Source organism: Diadema antillarum, unplaced genomic scaffold (assembly GCF_040938485.1).
Source record: "Diadema antillarum isolate AM-2024a unplaced genomic scaffold, OU_Dant_1.0 scf00000059, whole genome shotgun sequence".
NCBI classification, from domain to species: Eukaryota; Metazoa; Echinodermata; class Echinoidea; order Diadematoida; family Diadematidae; genus Diadema; species Diadema antillarum.
This window is the reverse complement of record NW_027270948.1, coordinates 71,534-86,893: the sequence shown is the minus strand read 5'-3', so window position 1 is coordinate 86,893 and position 15,360 is coordinate 71,534. Positions and strand designations below refer to the sequence as shown.

Below are 15,360 nucleotides of genomic sequence, written 5' to 3'. Positions count from 1 at the left end.
CATTGCAGACAATGTTTTACGCGATGTTGTTGTCATTGTGATCCTGTAATGACATCATTCAATTAATCAGCATATTATGGAAACTGTAACCCTTTGCTCAACTGTTTTGGCCTTCCTGTTTAGTAGGAGGGAGGCAGGCATCGAAGATATTCTTAGTAGATTTTTTGTAAGAACCTTGCTGGGAAGGATTGATGTCATGTGTGCTTTAGTGTCCCATTCTATCATAATGTGTGAAGGTCACCAGCTCAAAACATAGCTTCTTTCCCGTGACTGCCTCTTATCGTATCTTAAGACTGATAAAGTGTAAATGTCAAGCAATTATGAAGCAAGAGCCTGGCACTAAAGTGGATTAATGATGGAGATAAAATTTTCAATCAAGGCAAATACACTAGTGCATCAATGCATTGAACCTTCATCAAATATGTTCAAAGTTTGTCCTTGTAATTTCTCACTGATTGTATTGCAAGACCACCAAACCGTTCAGTGTGATCAGCATTTTTTGCTGGTATACAACTTACCACTATATACATGTGGACTTCAAATTTCCCCAGCACAGCTAATCAGATTTGTGAAGTGGAAGACAGGGAAGGGACAGTGATGGATGGCCAGAAGTTGCGAGTACTTGCAACGTATCAGCCTTGAGGGCAGTGTTGCCACTTCTTGTTCGACGTCCGAACTGCCGCGAGGAGCCAGGTACAGGTGTCGCAGTGCATCCTAGACTAGGAGCTCCCTCTTCTTTCGGCATGAGATAAATTTGCCCAAACGACCTGTCCTGACATATCGACCACATAATGCGTCAACTTTGCGTGCCTCCTTTCAGCCCAGTAGATGAGCTGATATTCTCATGCTCTCGTTCAAGTCACCCTTTTTTCTCACATATCTATTTTCCCCCATCCTCGCTGTTTCTCTGCGTCCGCTCTTGCACCATACGTTTTCACATTTGCCTGCGTACATGTGTGTCCTCCCTGCTATCATACAATCTTTTCCTTCTCCATGTCATTTCCCATCTGTGACAATTTCCTTATTCTGTTTCTATACCGTACTCATATATTTCACCTATATGTTTTTCAACTATCCTTTATCGTCCTACATGTATCTCTCTCTTTTCAGCACCCTCTCTTATCTCTCTTATCTGCTTCACACTTCTTCTCTAGACTTCCACTTCTCCTATTTCCATCTAGAATCCCTGTCTTCTGGATCAAGCATTTGTGATTGATATAATGGGGTCTCAACCATCACAAGGTGAATGGGCAATCCAAGTCAGAAACGCACACGCATTCGTTGCCTGCAGACATGCAGCCAATGTCTGTAACTGGCCAAGTGGAACAATTGTCTGTTTTGACTCTCAGGCTTATATCACATTGCCATCACCACATAGAATCATCGTGTGTAGGATGTCAGCAATACGGAGGATTCCTTGATTTCTTGCCATAATCCTTCATGAGTCAGACTGCTTGATGTTATACAAATGATGCACAGGATAGAGTGCGCTAGTGGAGATGCAGCGCACTCGAGGGTATTTACAATTTATTGTGAAACATGCATGAGGCGAAGCCGAGTGCATGTTGCACTACATTGTAAATACCCGAGAGTGAGCTGCATCTCCACTAACGCCACGAAATAATCCTGTGCATAATTTGTTTTATAAAATGGGTCGAAAACTAACAGCATTTTTCACGTACCTTTGTGGGTCAAGATGTCCGAAGATGTTCGTCCCAAAATCCCGCACATATAAGTACTGTACGGATAAGAGTATACGTACACCACACATGTTATGCACAAGAAAGGCCTGCCGGCCGGCGGCCCGAACTAGGCTGTTGTTTACAGGATTGACAGCGCGTATGCATGCAATTCAAAGGAGCCGCCGCGTGCACAGACGATCGGCAATAGGATTTAACACGTAGTGCAATGGGACTAAAATAACAAAAGCACACATGACTCCTTTCAGCCCTTCCTATTGGCTACATTCTGGAACCCATTTTATAAGAGGTTGTTAATTTGTGAGTTATGCTGTGCTTGCATAATAGAGTTAGAATCTGTGACAACATTGTCAGAGTGACATAAATGAAAGCTAATGATAATTTAAAAAGTAAAGCTTGTATGTAGTAACATCATAGTGTTCAGTCTGTAGCAATAATTCCATCAACAGATACCCTATGTTTCAACCAAAATTGGTAAGAATGCTGGAAATATTGAGCTTAGCTCGTAAGTAAACTGAAATGCTCATTTTGAAAGATGCTTGCAGTATGAGAAAGTCCCACTGAAACAAAGGAATATATTTGATTTGCTTTGAAGCTAGTAACATCCTTACATGCAAAGAGGCATATGGATGGGTCAAGTGACTATTCTTGAAATGTTTTTATGTGGGAAACTCAGACAATATGTTACTTTAATCTCTGCCTAAATCATGTCAATTAGAATTAATTACAAACAGATCATGTTCACCATGGAATGGCTAAACATTGCATAATCATGCTGGAAATATGTCAAGTGGGTTAGTAAGAAGGCTAGGCAGGCAGAGATAGACCCCTTTGTGTAGGGCATGTCGGAAAGTGAATCAGAGCATTGGGAAGGACAGTGTGAACACAGCCCAGGGACATGCAATATTGATTGTCGCGGAGGACTGGAGACCGACAGGCATACACTCCATGACAAATTGCCTCCACCGTCTCGGAGCTTCCCTTTTGTATATGCGTGTCGTTTGCAGCCTTTGCAGAGGTTCCTGCAGATTGTTCTACCTGGATAATAAATTCTTGAGTGCAAAACAACCCTCTCATATCAAGCAGTCCCTTTGCTGGAAGCTTTTCAAATTTATGGCAACAATTTTTCAGTGTGTGATATACAAAATCAAATCTTTTCATTAGCTCCTTAGAGGTGTCTTTATGTTTATGATATCTTCTCTGGCAACTTTGTGTTTTTGTCAATTATTTCACAGAATCTGTTCATGCCCTCTTCCCACTATCATATGCCATGGTTGTTTCTGAGTGATCCTCACATCAGTTTTATAGAGTTTTCAAGAAAAGGAGTCTACTCCATTGGTACTAGCAGCTATTTTTCTGTTTGTATTTCTCTGCACAGCATTTTCTGTCGCGCTTGATAGCCAATATTGAAATTTCAGACAATGTGGATTTATCAAGAAAGATAAACACTCAGATAAATAGACTGATAGATACATAATCACACAAAGACACACACATAGAGAGGAAGAGAGTTACAACATATTTTTCTTTGTAACAATACATTTTATGTGTGTCTGTGTGCTTGTGTTGGAGACACAGGGTATACATAAACGCATGAACACATCTTAAATAAAAGGAGAATAGAGAAGGGGCAAGGGGTGATGATGACTTACCAAAACTTGAAGGCACTGTAATGCCTCAGTCTTGAAGGGGACAGGGGCATTAAAATCCAGTGATGTTGCCAGTGTAAGTATCTGAGCTGCATGAATTTGCATGCCACCAGGGCCTCCAATACTGTCTGAAAATGGGAGGCAATGGATTTTCAGAAAGTATGCAACCTGTCAGTGACTGCATTTAACATGGTAATGTAGAACTACAGACAATAGTATCAGAATAAGCTTTTACCTAAATTTTAATGGCCTTGTGATATGTAATTGTGTGCCTAGGACTGCATGTGAGGCACGTGAAATACCTACCGCGCCTCTTGTGCGTTCGCATCATTCTTTTAGGCACATACCATGATGATTTGTTCATTGATAATGTTACACCTGTACATTTCGTACAGCATATCATGCCAGGTCTAAGTATTCTCAGGTGTTGTTCTTTATATTCTGTTCTTTTTTTTATTGGAACATCATTACACAGCTCAACCAGCAAAGTTCCATGATTGTAGATTATGCCACTATTCTTTTTAAACAGTGTCTTTGAGCAGATCAGGGGCAGTAATGACTTAAGCACTATGTTTTCTACTATACACACACAGTCACACTTATACTCACACGCTTGAATGCACAATATGTAGATAACTTATATTTATCTACTATGACATTGCCAATTTCATGATCTGTGCACATATTGACAATTGCAAGTCAGGCTAGTGATGATGTCCATAAAGCCACCTTTGGCAAGTAAAGGGTTAATTGACTTAACTCAGCCATTCCTGAAAGTATGTTTACATCTACAGCTGATAGCAACCCATGTCATGAATGGCAGGCATCATCTTCTGTATTAAAGGTGCATAGTCCCGGTAGTGTAGAGGGCGCTGTTGATGATACTGCCAATCACCATTAGCATTGATATGAAGATTGCTGAAGTTGAGCTGTCATCAAGAGTAAAGCGCATAGGTGTTGCTAAGTAATGTTGCCTTCGTTGTCTTCTCTGCGCATCACGCAGTCTGTAGTAATGCCAGGTTGCGTGCATATGTGCGTCTTATCATGACATCACAAAAGAAGTTTGCTGAAGCTGTCATCCCCCTCAGCCGAATCATGAGCCAAACTGTGATCGGACCACTGACTACAGTGGATCGGACTTTTTCGGACTCGGGGAAGTGGGCCACAGCGTAATCACCAAAGAGGAGTCGATGCTGGGTCTCTATAGGAAACTTGCGCCGTGCGCCCGCGTATGCATTTGACGAAAACACTGGGACCATGCACCTTTAAGACATGGTGTGATGATCGTGAAGGCTTGGGCAGCTCATTCCCACTGTTTGCCAGCATAGTAGACACTGTGTAAAGGATTTTTTTTTTTTTTTTTTTTTTTTTTAGCATTATGCAGTCTTCTTACATTTGGTCATTTTCAGCAATTCAACTTTTTAAATAATGTTAGAGATTATGCACTACAAGAGTATAGCTGGCATGTGCTTGCTATTATACAGTGTATCATTTCTTTGTTGGAAGGTCTTATATGATGCAAGTGTGTGTGTGTTTGTGTGTGTATGTACCATTACTAGTATTATATATTGTATCAGTCTCTTACTTCAAGTGAAGGCAAATAGGACCTAAGTGAAGTATTATCAAACTTCAATTAATTTTGTCACAACTTTACAAGAGGAAATCAAAATGTCAAATTTTCCTGGGGAAGTTCACATGTTGTTGGCTAAGAGCCAGAAGGGCTTTATCACAATGTTTGGCTGTATTGAGCTCAATTTTTTCTACATTATGGTGTCAATTTTGAATTATTTTCATTTTCAGTTAAATGTTACAAAATAAAGACCACAAGGGTGTTTTTTTACCCTATATTTGGAACAATGCTGATAAATCTACCCACTTCTGATTAAATGATTTTTTTTCATGAAAATTGAATATTTCAGTTTTATTTATGCTCAAATCTTAGAATGTGATAGCACCCTTCTGGTTCTCAGCTGATGATGTGATACTTTAAAGGACAAGTTCACCTTCATAGGCATGTGGGTTGAGTGAATACAGCAATATTAGTAGAAAGCATCAGTGAGAGTTTGAGGAAAATCGGACAATCCGTTCAAAAGTTATACATTTTTGAACTTTCTACTCAGTTACGGTTGGATGAGAAGACTACTATAGCCTGTGATGTCACGTGTGTACAACGATCGAATGAAAGAATATATAGAAAATTCAACATGTTTTCACTTTTTTTGCATACCAAAAGAACACTCGACTTCTCTCTTTCAGAAGGCAGGGGGAATATTATTACCCTTAACATACGTCAGTAACAAGTCAAAGAAATGTGCACTTTATTCGAAAAGTAATGTTTTATGAAATTCTCTTTTTATTTTCCTTATATCGTTGTACGCATGTGACATCATACACTGTAGTAATCTTCTCATCCAGCAGGGACTGCGCAAATACTTAAAAAATCCATAACTTTGGAATGGATTGTCTGATTTTCCCCAAACTCTCACTGATGTGTTCCACTAATATTGCTGCATTCACTCAATCCACATGCATGTGAAGGTGAACTTGTTCTTTAATACACAGACTCCATAGTGTTTTGTGAGTTTTGGGGCCTCTGTGTGTTATTTGTGCCTGAGTGTGTTTCTAGGCCTGCAAATTGAAAGCATACCAAACATACTGTAAAACATGATATATTCGCGGCACGAAATTTTCGCGAATTGGAGCCGACGGCCTTTTTCGTGGCATGAAATTTTCGCAAATTGCCACTGGCGTTCAATGCATAATAGTGTAGACAAGAAATTTCGCGTGCATTTTAATTTCGCGAATCTTGGCGCTCGCGAAATTCGCGTAATTAAAATGCACGCGAACATTCCTCGTTTTACAGTAGTCGAGTGAAAAAGAGGTTCATGGGCAGGGCAGAGCTATTGCTATCATGTAAGTCAACATATAGGCCTCCTGGAATCTTTTGCCAAAAAAAAAAAATTAACTAAATTTTGTTTTTACCCAGTGATGCACCAAACAGTGCCATCATTATGTTGTCTAAAATCTTTGTTGGAATATAGGATTTATCACCAAGGTGATTATTATTTGGCTTGCAGACAGGATCGTTTATATAAGTACAGAGATGCAGAGCTTCAGGGTATCATTTGTTGTTGTTGTTGTTGTTGTTGTTGCTGTTGTTGTTGTTGTTGTTGATGAAAGGCCAATGGTCAAATGATGTAATTTAAAGTTCTAGGGAGCTCTCTTTAAACTGTGCCTGTTGTTACAATAAAGACAATTAGATTTTTTTTTTGACACAAAGAATATTGGATTGCTGAAAACTGCATGCATTTACCACTTTATGCGTGAAATTTCTAGGCAAATACAAGTATGTGCTGTGGCTCTATATTATTACACTTGCACTAAAATCAGGGAGAAATGTTTCTGTCAGTGGTAATGATTCAGAGGTATCTGTGGGTGGTGACATGGGTCATGAAGGCAATATCTTCCTGGTTTGATGTGAGTAAGGAAGACATCAGCTGAACTACATCCAGGAAGAGGAGTTGTTACATGGAAAATTGATCACATATTCTTGAAATTAATCAATTGAAATTAATCAATCGAAATGGCAGAGCTTTTAGAAAAGGAAGAATTTAGGTAAAAAATGATGCCATGATGCAAGATAAACGTGCTGAATTAATTGACAATTCCTTTGGCGACTAGCAGTAGGATAGAGACTGGAAAGTAGAAAGTGCTAAAACAATTCCACAAATTTCCTTGATGGGAAAGAAAATGGGGGAAAATAAGATTATATGCAAGTGTTTTGTGTCAACATTGTCAAAGCATCATAGTTTTTTGTTTGTTTGTTTTTTGTGGGGGGGGGGGGGGAAGGGGCTGGAGTTGGCAATGTTTTGGTATCTGGGCTTAAGCTCTAAGCCTTTTTTTCCTCCCATGAGCAGCAATATTAGAACTCGACTGCCAGAAGCACATGTGAAACTGATCTGGGATGGCAGCGTTATCAAATCAAGTACCCAATTTGGCGCTGGGAAGGTAGCAAGGTGGCAGAAGTGTTTATGGCAGTGGGATTTCCCCCAAATTTCCAGCCTCATTTAATGGGCCACATCCTGGGGGAATAAACCAGGTCCACTCTGCAGAGAGATGTCACTTTTTTTCCCTTTCTTCTTCTTTATTTTTTGTCATTGATAGCAGCATTTTGTACTTGCCATTGTTGACATTTTGTGGGCAGGACCCATAATTTCAGCACCTCCCAGTAAATAAACCCAGCCACTACCGGCGGTGATTCTTTAAGCCCTGATGAGTTATATCGTCGGGTTTCTTGGTAACCAGACCGCAGTGCTGACATCCTAGGCCAAGACGATACCCTCACTGAATTAACAGTAAAATCTGTCCAGGTCGTCCCTAGAGCGTTTTGCATCAGCCGGCATATGTATTTTTTTCATGATCAACTTTTACACACAAAAAAGTAGAAATATGTCTCCACTTATCAATAAATCTCTCTTTTTATTTGTACATGTGTATGTATTTTGTAGTTGTGTTTATCCAATAACTTAGGACATAGTGTTGATTTGACCTTTAGCTTTGGATGTGGAACTGTTACCAAATGAAATGCTGAAAGGACATCAGTAAATAAAAGCTGTTTGATAAGGTGTGGCAGATACTTTATTTCTGTCACACAGTATTCTGTCAAAATAGGAAGTGGATACCCTCCATCCTGTCGCTCCAGCTTATACCATATTTTCTGTTTCATGAAGTGACTTTGATTTATGATTCACTTTGGAAAGAAAATGTCAGTGGCCTCAGTTAGGTTCACCTTGATTTTGTGCCCCAGTCAGATTAAACTTGGTTTTAACATTAGCATTGGAACCAGATTATTGGATTAAATTTCCCAGTCTTAAATCACTGTTCTTGATCACAGAGCCTTAATTACCTCATCACTGTGCCCTACCGTAGCCATCAGATTAATGTATCAATTCTCACCTCTTTTTTAGAATAGACACACCCATCTATGATTCCAGTCCTGATTCCAAGGCTCACTTTGTTTCTGACTTTGATCTTTGCAGGTGTTTGCACAGTATCTCCAGTTCTGTGGGATTGGCATCAACAATGCAAGGCTGTATGAACGAGCAACACTAGAAATCAGGAGAAACCAGGTAAAGACGGTGGCAGTGAACTATTAATGATCTTTACACTTATATGAGAATATGCTTTAAGACAGTAGACTTTGCACAGCAGATTTCCAGTGTGCTTTTTGTATTTTCAAAACAAATCTACAAACACACACACACACTGATAACAGAATAAAACCATAGAATTATCTGACTCTCATGGAAAGATTAGCTTTCAATCAAACCAGTGGTTAGAAAGGAATGCTCTCGAAAAAAGCTTTGCCCACATCATTTATTGGAAGGAACAAGATGGAATCCTATTTTTCAATATATTCCCCCCCCCAAAAAAAAAAGACAGAACAAAACAAAACCTTTGGTACCAAAATAGGTACTAAAGGTACTAAATATTTCGCGAGGTTTTTGTTTACAGGAATTTCGCAAGTCAGGTGCTATTCGCGAAATTAAAGACACTCGAAAAATATTGGCTCTGATCCCGATGTTAATGTGACGTACGTGCGTACATGCACTTCTCCGTTCAGTACAGGACTCCATGATCGCGAATTAAACCACTCGCGAAATCGTTGGGAATTCCCGATTTGTGAAAATTTAGACTTGCAAAATATATGGCATATACAGTACATGTTTCAATGAAGTCATTGATGAACATGGCAAATGTTTCCCATCTAGATGAATGGTTTAATCATTCTGTATTTGAATCATCAAGTGCATTTCATAGTTTCAGTCTGCTGAAAGAATTTCTTTTATTTTGAATTGATATTGGTACTATAAATATTAGGCAAGTATTGATTTTGGGCTCTGATATATCTCCCATGTGTGCAAATGAAAGCATGAGAGTGTAGCAAAGTGAGAAGGAAAGAAGCAAGGCAGAACAGTGGCAAAGAAAACAGAAGCAGCAGCACAGAGAATAAGAGAATCTTCTTTCTGCACATTGTCTGTCTACCAGGGTATGTCTGCATGTAAAACTTTCCCTTATATGGAAGAAGAGCATTATATGCCTGAGCAGTCTCAGCTGCACAGATTACCCAGAATGCCAGAGGAGATCTTCACTGGAATGTGACAAATCGTCAACAGCTCTGCCCCTTATTTTTTCTGCTTCCAGTGAAAACATCAAACGAATACAAGAGGAACAATGTACTGCACATTTTCTGCTCCGTTTTCAGCTCTCTCTACATGGTCATCTTCCCTTATACAACACGACATGCACTCTTTTGTATGGTTGTGTTTTGTTTTCCATGTTGAATATATGTACTGGGTCGGATGTAATGAAATGGTGTAATCAATAAATTGTGCGTTGTGTGGATTGCATGTGTCCCAATGTAATAAGGTAGTATAATCAATAGATTGTGTATTGTATGCGTTGCATGGTCCACTGGCTATCTCAGATTGATGAAAGATTCCCCCTTCTTTTAATGAAGCCTGTGATATAGAGGCAGTGTTTTGAATGCCCTGGAGGCTGTTTATTGGTAAATGCCATCTGGTTTGATCCTCATATCAGTAAGGAGAATGTCGAGATCCTAGCAAATATTTTACATTTTTCAATAGTTGCTGAAATGGTATGTAGTTTACTATGTCTACAGGAATGATGACGAAGATTAAGACAAATTCTCTGCATCTAAGATACAGAGCAATGGCATAATGTATAGAATTGTACAGCAAATGTGTATGTTGCAACAGTTGTCAGCATTGCTTTCTATGTCTCTCTCTCTCCACTCACACAAAATGCACTATATTAATAATTATCCAGATGCATCAAAGCTTCAATTAATCTTTTCAGCGTGAGCTTCTGCAGAGGTGTTAAAGTAGTGTAAGTGGATACTGAACATTCACCTTTTCTCATGCAGTCAGTATCTGTAAAACATCAAATTTCTATAAATGGCGTATTCATCTTCGAAGTACCATAAGCCTTTTTTTGTTGTTGTTGTTGTTAATCAATGTCAGTTTCTTTGTGTCTGTTATCAGACATCTATCATAATCAAATGTATTTAGCATTATTAATGAGTAAGATGTTTATGTAACAGAAGAAGCTGCCACTGTATGTCTCAGATGTCTTCTTTATCTTATTCATTAATGTCTCATGTCCTATATATATGCATTGCTGTCCAGTCTGTAGCTTAATGTATTTCGGGAACAACATTTTTTAGCTATGTGCCACATGGAATGGTCTTCTTTTTTTTTTTAGTAAATTCTCAAGATTGAATTATGTTCACAATAATCACTGCCATTTTTAAAGTGCTTACCAATGTAAACCTATCTGCTTGTTGAAACTCAGGTTCTGCTTGAGCTTGCCAAGACACTGTTTGAGGAGCAGAGCACGCTGTCCAGCATCGTCCGCCGGATAATGGAGCTCCTCCTCTCTCTGCTGAGATGCGAGCGATGCTCCATCCTCATGGTGGATGAGTCATCTAAGGTAGGTTGCCATGGCGCTGCTCACACCATGTATCTCATGCTGTCTCAAAACTTGTTTGTCCTCTTGGCTGCCTTTTCATCTTGTTTCCAGCTGAGCTGCCATAACCTGGCGCAAATTCATGCCCATATTCAGGTTACAGGGAGATATTCCAGCGATACTGTACATTGCTTGTCTTTATTTTTTTTACTCCCATGAAAAGATGGTCGTTAAAGTGCTTGTGACTTTTATCGCTGATATCTCATGCAATTGTATTGTTACATCAGAAGATAGTCTGATGTTATGAAAGATGAATAAAACCCTTACTTGAATAATTGTTAGTTTCTTGTGTGGTTTAGGTGATTTCTCAAAACTGTTGTAATGCAAACAAGAGAAAAATTGGCAGAACCATCAATGTTGTGATAGAATGACATTTATTTATTCATTCTTTTTTTGAAACAGAAAGGCAATGATAGCTATTTTGAAAAAAAAAGAGTGAGAAGACAATCCTAGATCATGAAGAAGATATATTTGTTAGTTTTACCTTGATAGCAAAAATAGGTTTTTGAATGATCACTTTTTGATAGCTACTCACTTAGGTAGCACATTAGAAATATTTTTTTTTTCTTCTTCTTTTCATGAATAGAGTGTCTAGTAAGAATAAAAAAGAAATACGAGAAAGAATACCACAGAACTTTCCTGCCTTGCCTGAAGAATCTTCCATGCCATTTATGTCCAAATGTGCAAGCCGCCCTCCATGGTTCTCCCAAGTCAATAAAATCAATACTGATAGAATTTACTTAACAACAAAATGGTGATCTGTCAGGCTAACAGATTTAATGGGCTTTCAGGTTATATGTTTGAATGCCATTCAGTACAAGGAGGTAAGAAATGGGAATGTGCATTACATAGAGGAAGGACTATGCACCAATCTAACTCGGCAAGTTTGAAGCTTTTCAGACAGTAAGAGCTTTAATCCTAATCTGGATCTTTGTTGAGAACTTTTCTCTTCAGACTCTATGCATGGAGAGAGAGAGAGAGGATATATTTGATATATGTAGCCAGGTGTGCCACTTGGGGGCCCCTTTACTTTTTTTTTCACCACATGTAATGCATATCATCCTGCAAAACATTTCTATATTTCTTTGTCTTCATATTATCCATGTGCAAAGATTTTTCTATTTCGCCAGTTGAGATTCACTAGATACTTTCATTAGAATGTTTGCCCCTTTCCTTTCCTCAAAGTCTAGAGACTCACATCTAGCCCTTTCTGAAATGACTATTGATGCACAGGACTTTTAAATGAAGTTTTATATTGGGGTCCGTGTTTCAAGAGAAAAGGATAATCTTGTCACTGGCTAATTGTCAGGATGTAAATTAGTTATGATTCATCTTATGTCATATCTCTGGCTCATGATGTTTATATTCATACAAATTGTGGGGAAAAAGGGTTAAAAGGATTAATGAGAATTTGCACACTCTTCAAATGATGATGCACAAAGGTATCAAAGTGTCCATTTTGAGTGGTGTGTGCTATAGACAGTCACTATAACCCTAAATTCTATGGAAATGTGTTCATTCAAGAGTCTTCTGTACAGCATATGGTATGTAATAGTATTTTTGGAAGTTTTTACATGGATGGTTTGGATATTGGGCAAAATGTATTCTGTGTATTTTATCTCATCTTCCTGCCATTACAGTGACATCATTTCTTATCTTAGACATCTTCTCTTCTGTTGATACTCGCTAGTAAACATGGGACAGAAGTAAAAGTGGTCTTGTAGTGCTTATGTGACTTTTTGGAATTTTTAGAATCTATACAAGATAAACTATTTTTTCTTTTGCTTTGTAAAGAACCATATTTAATTCTCCAAAAGTATGCATTCTATTAAAAGTTTTCCAGTGAGAAATTATGGCTTACACTTTAGACAGGGAATGTACATCGTATCATCACCTCATAGAGAAAGTCCAAAGTTGTTCCACAAAATGATATCAAAAAGTGTGTTTTGTCGAAGTCGATGTGATCCTACCTGAGATAATGTGTCTGCCTGCCAGAATTGAATCATTTTTCTATGGGGTATATCCAAATTTTGGACTCTGAACAGTAAGTTTCCAGTGAATACACCCAATCCAAAGAGCCAGCATACATACAATTTAGTGAGTTTGACATGAATATTGTGGGCCAGTGGAATTCCTATGGAGAGAATGAGTGATAAGGAGAGAAGATAAGAGACCTGTGCAGTTTACCCATCACATCTACAAAAAGAGGTTGTATCATATTAATTTGTATGCATGTTTGTGTGTGTGTGTGTGTGTGTGTGTGTGTGTGTGTGTGTGCGTGCGTGTGAGAGAGGGACACATTGAATGTGTGTGTGTGTGTGTATGTGTGTTTGTGTACATGTGTGAGAATGAGAGAGATTAGGATTAGTGGATAGAATAAGCCAACTGAAAGTAGAGGTGGGCTATAGAGGGTGACATTTTCAGAACATGCTCATCACACCTTAGTTTGATGACTTTTTGCCTACTGACACCATTTTTGAAAAAAAGAATGAAAAAAATGCAAAATCCAGGGTGCCCCGGCCGAAATCGTAAAAAATCCAAGATGGCCGCCGTTTCGGCTTTAAAAAGACATTTTTGGCCATAACTCGGCTATTTTTTGGTCTATTGTGATGGTTTTGGTGTCTAACCCCATGTTTTAGGGGTCAAAGAAATGGATTATCATGATAATTTTAGTGTAAAACCTAAGCTTCTACATGAAACTAACCTTTTTCCCATATTTAGGGTTAAATTTCCTTCTCCGTTAGCCCTACCCCAACCGCCATATTTTGCACTTTTTTCCGTATTTTTTTCAAGTCATGTTAACTACCATACTCTTAATAACAAGTTCTAGCAATCTGTTTCTTTTTTACTACCGACAATACAGCAAGAAATATACAAACAACTTACGGTATACATGTATGTGTCATACCAATACTGGTCATGTGGCTGGTGCATTCACAATGCATGGTAACTGTGGAACCAGTATTAAATACTGTATCTGCTTTATAGTGTCCATTAACATTTTGGTCCTAAGACCTTTAACAATATACACGTAAATAGATACAAATAAATAGATATAATAATAAATATTCCTTCTCCTTTACCCCTACCCTAACCGCCATTTTTTGCACTTTTTTCTGAATTTTTTTCAAGTCATGTTAACTACTTCCATACTCTTAATAACAAGTTCTAGCTATCAATTTGGTGTTTTCTTTCAACAATCCAGCAAGAAATACAAATAACTTACATTATACATGGTTTACATATGTGTCATGCACGACAGGTCTGAATACCAAATGTTTATCAGCACTACAAAGCAGATACAGTAAGCACTGGCTTCTGTTACAATGTACCATGCATTCTGAATGCACAACCCACACTATATACCGATATGTGCATGACACATATGTAAACCATGTATAATGTAAGTTATTTGTTATTATTTATTATCATATTTATTTATTTATATTGTTAAAGGTCTTAGGACCAAAATGTTAATGGACACTATAAAGCAGTTAAAGTATTTAATACTGGTTCCACAGTTACCATGCATTCTGAATGCACCAGCCACATACCAGTATTGGCATGACACATACATGTATACCGTAAGTTATTTGTATATTTCTTGCTGTATTGTCGGTAGTAAAAAAAGAATGGATTGCTAGAACTTGTTATTGAAAGTATGGTAGTTAACATGACTTTAAATAAAAGGGGGAAAAAGGCAAAAAACGGCGGTTGGGGTAGGGGTAAAGGAGAAGGAAATTTAATCCTAAATATGGGAAAAAGGTTAGTTTCATGTAGAAGCTTCGGTTTTCCACTAAAATTATCATGATAATCCATTTCCTTGACCCCTAAAACATGGGGTTAGACACCAAAACCATCAGAATAGACCAAAAAATAGCTGAGTTATAGCCAAAAATGTCTTTTTAAAGCCCAAACGGCGGCCATCTTGGATTTTTTACGATTTCGGCCGGGGCACCCTGGATTTTGCATTTTTTTCGTTCTTTTTTTCAAAAATGGTGTCAGTAGGCAAAAAGTCATCAAACTAAGGTGTGATGAGCATGTTCTGAAAATATGACCTAAAATTGACCCTCTATAGCCCACCTCTACTGAAAGGTAACAGTAATATTGATTGAACTCTCTCTTTTGAGCTTTGACTTGTGCAAGTATCCTCAATTCCCTTCAACTATGCTCAATTCCCTCGTACTGAAATCTTCAACATATAGACCAGTTTATTGACATGTTCAAATTTTGCGCATACCTTTATTACAAGGAATTTTCCTAACGACAAGCATGCTTGCCCAAGGCTTGCTCAAGGCCTGCCTGGTTTAGCAACAGCTAATGTAGGCATTTTGCATTCCAAATACTTTGAAGTGCATTTAGTATGTACATGTAGACTGGATAGCTTGTTACTTGGTCGAAGAGGAAAAATCTCCATGAATTTGAATTCACTAGAAAACTAGCCTATTTGCGCAAATCATTGT

The 15,360-nt window shown here is 38.2% G+C and overlaps 1 protein-coding gene across 4 annotated transcripts in view; it reads left to right on the top strand.

Moving 5' to 3' along the window:
• The window catches only part of LOC139715992 (dual 3',5'-cyclic-AMP and -GMP phosphodiesterase 11-like), a 170,761-nt gene that overhangs the window by 89,893 nt on the left and 65,508 nt on the right, over positions 1–15,360 (top strand). For all 4 annotated transcript variants that reach the window (XM_071627549.1, XM_071627548.1, XM_071627546.1 and 1 more), the window contains exons 3-4: positions 8,389–8,478; positions 10,724–10,861. In XM_071627549.1, the coding sequence (XP_071483650.1) occupies positions 8,389–8,478; positions 10,724–10,861 (228 nt within the window). The remainder of the gene's footprint in view (positions 1–8,388; positions 8,479–10,723; positions 10,862–15,360) is intronic.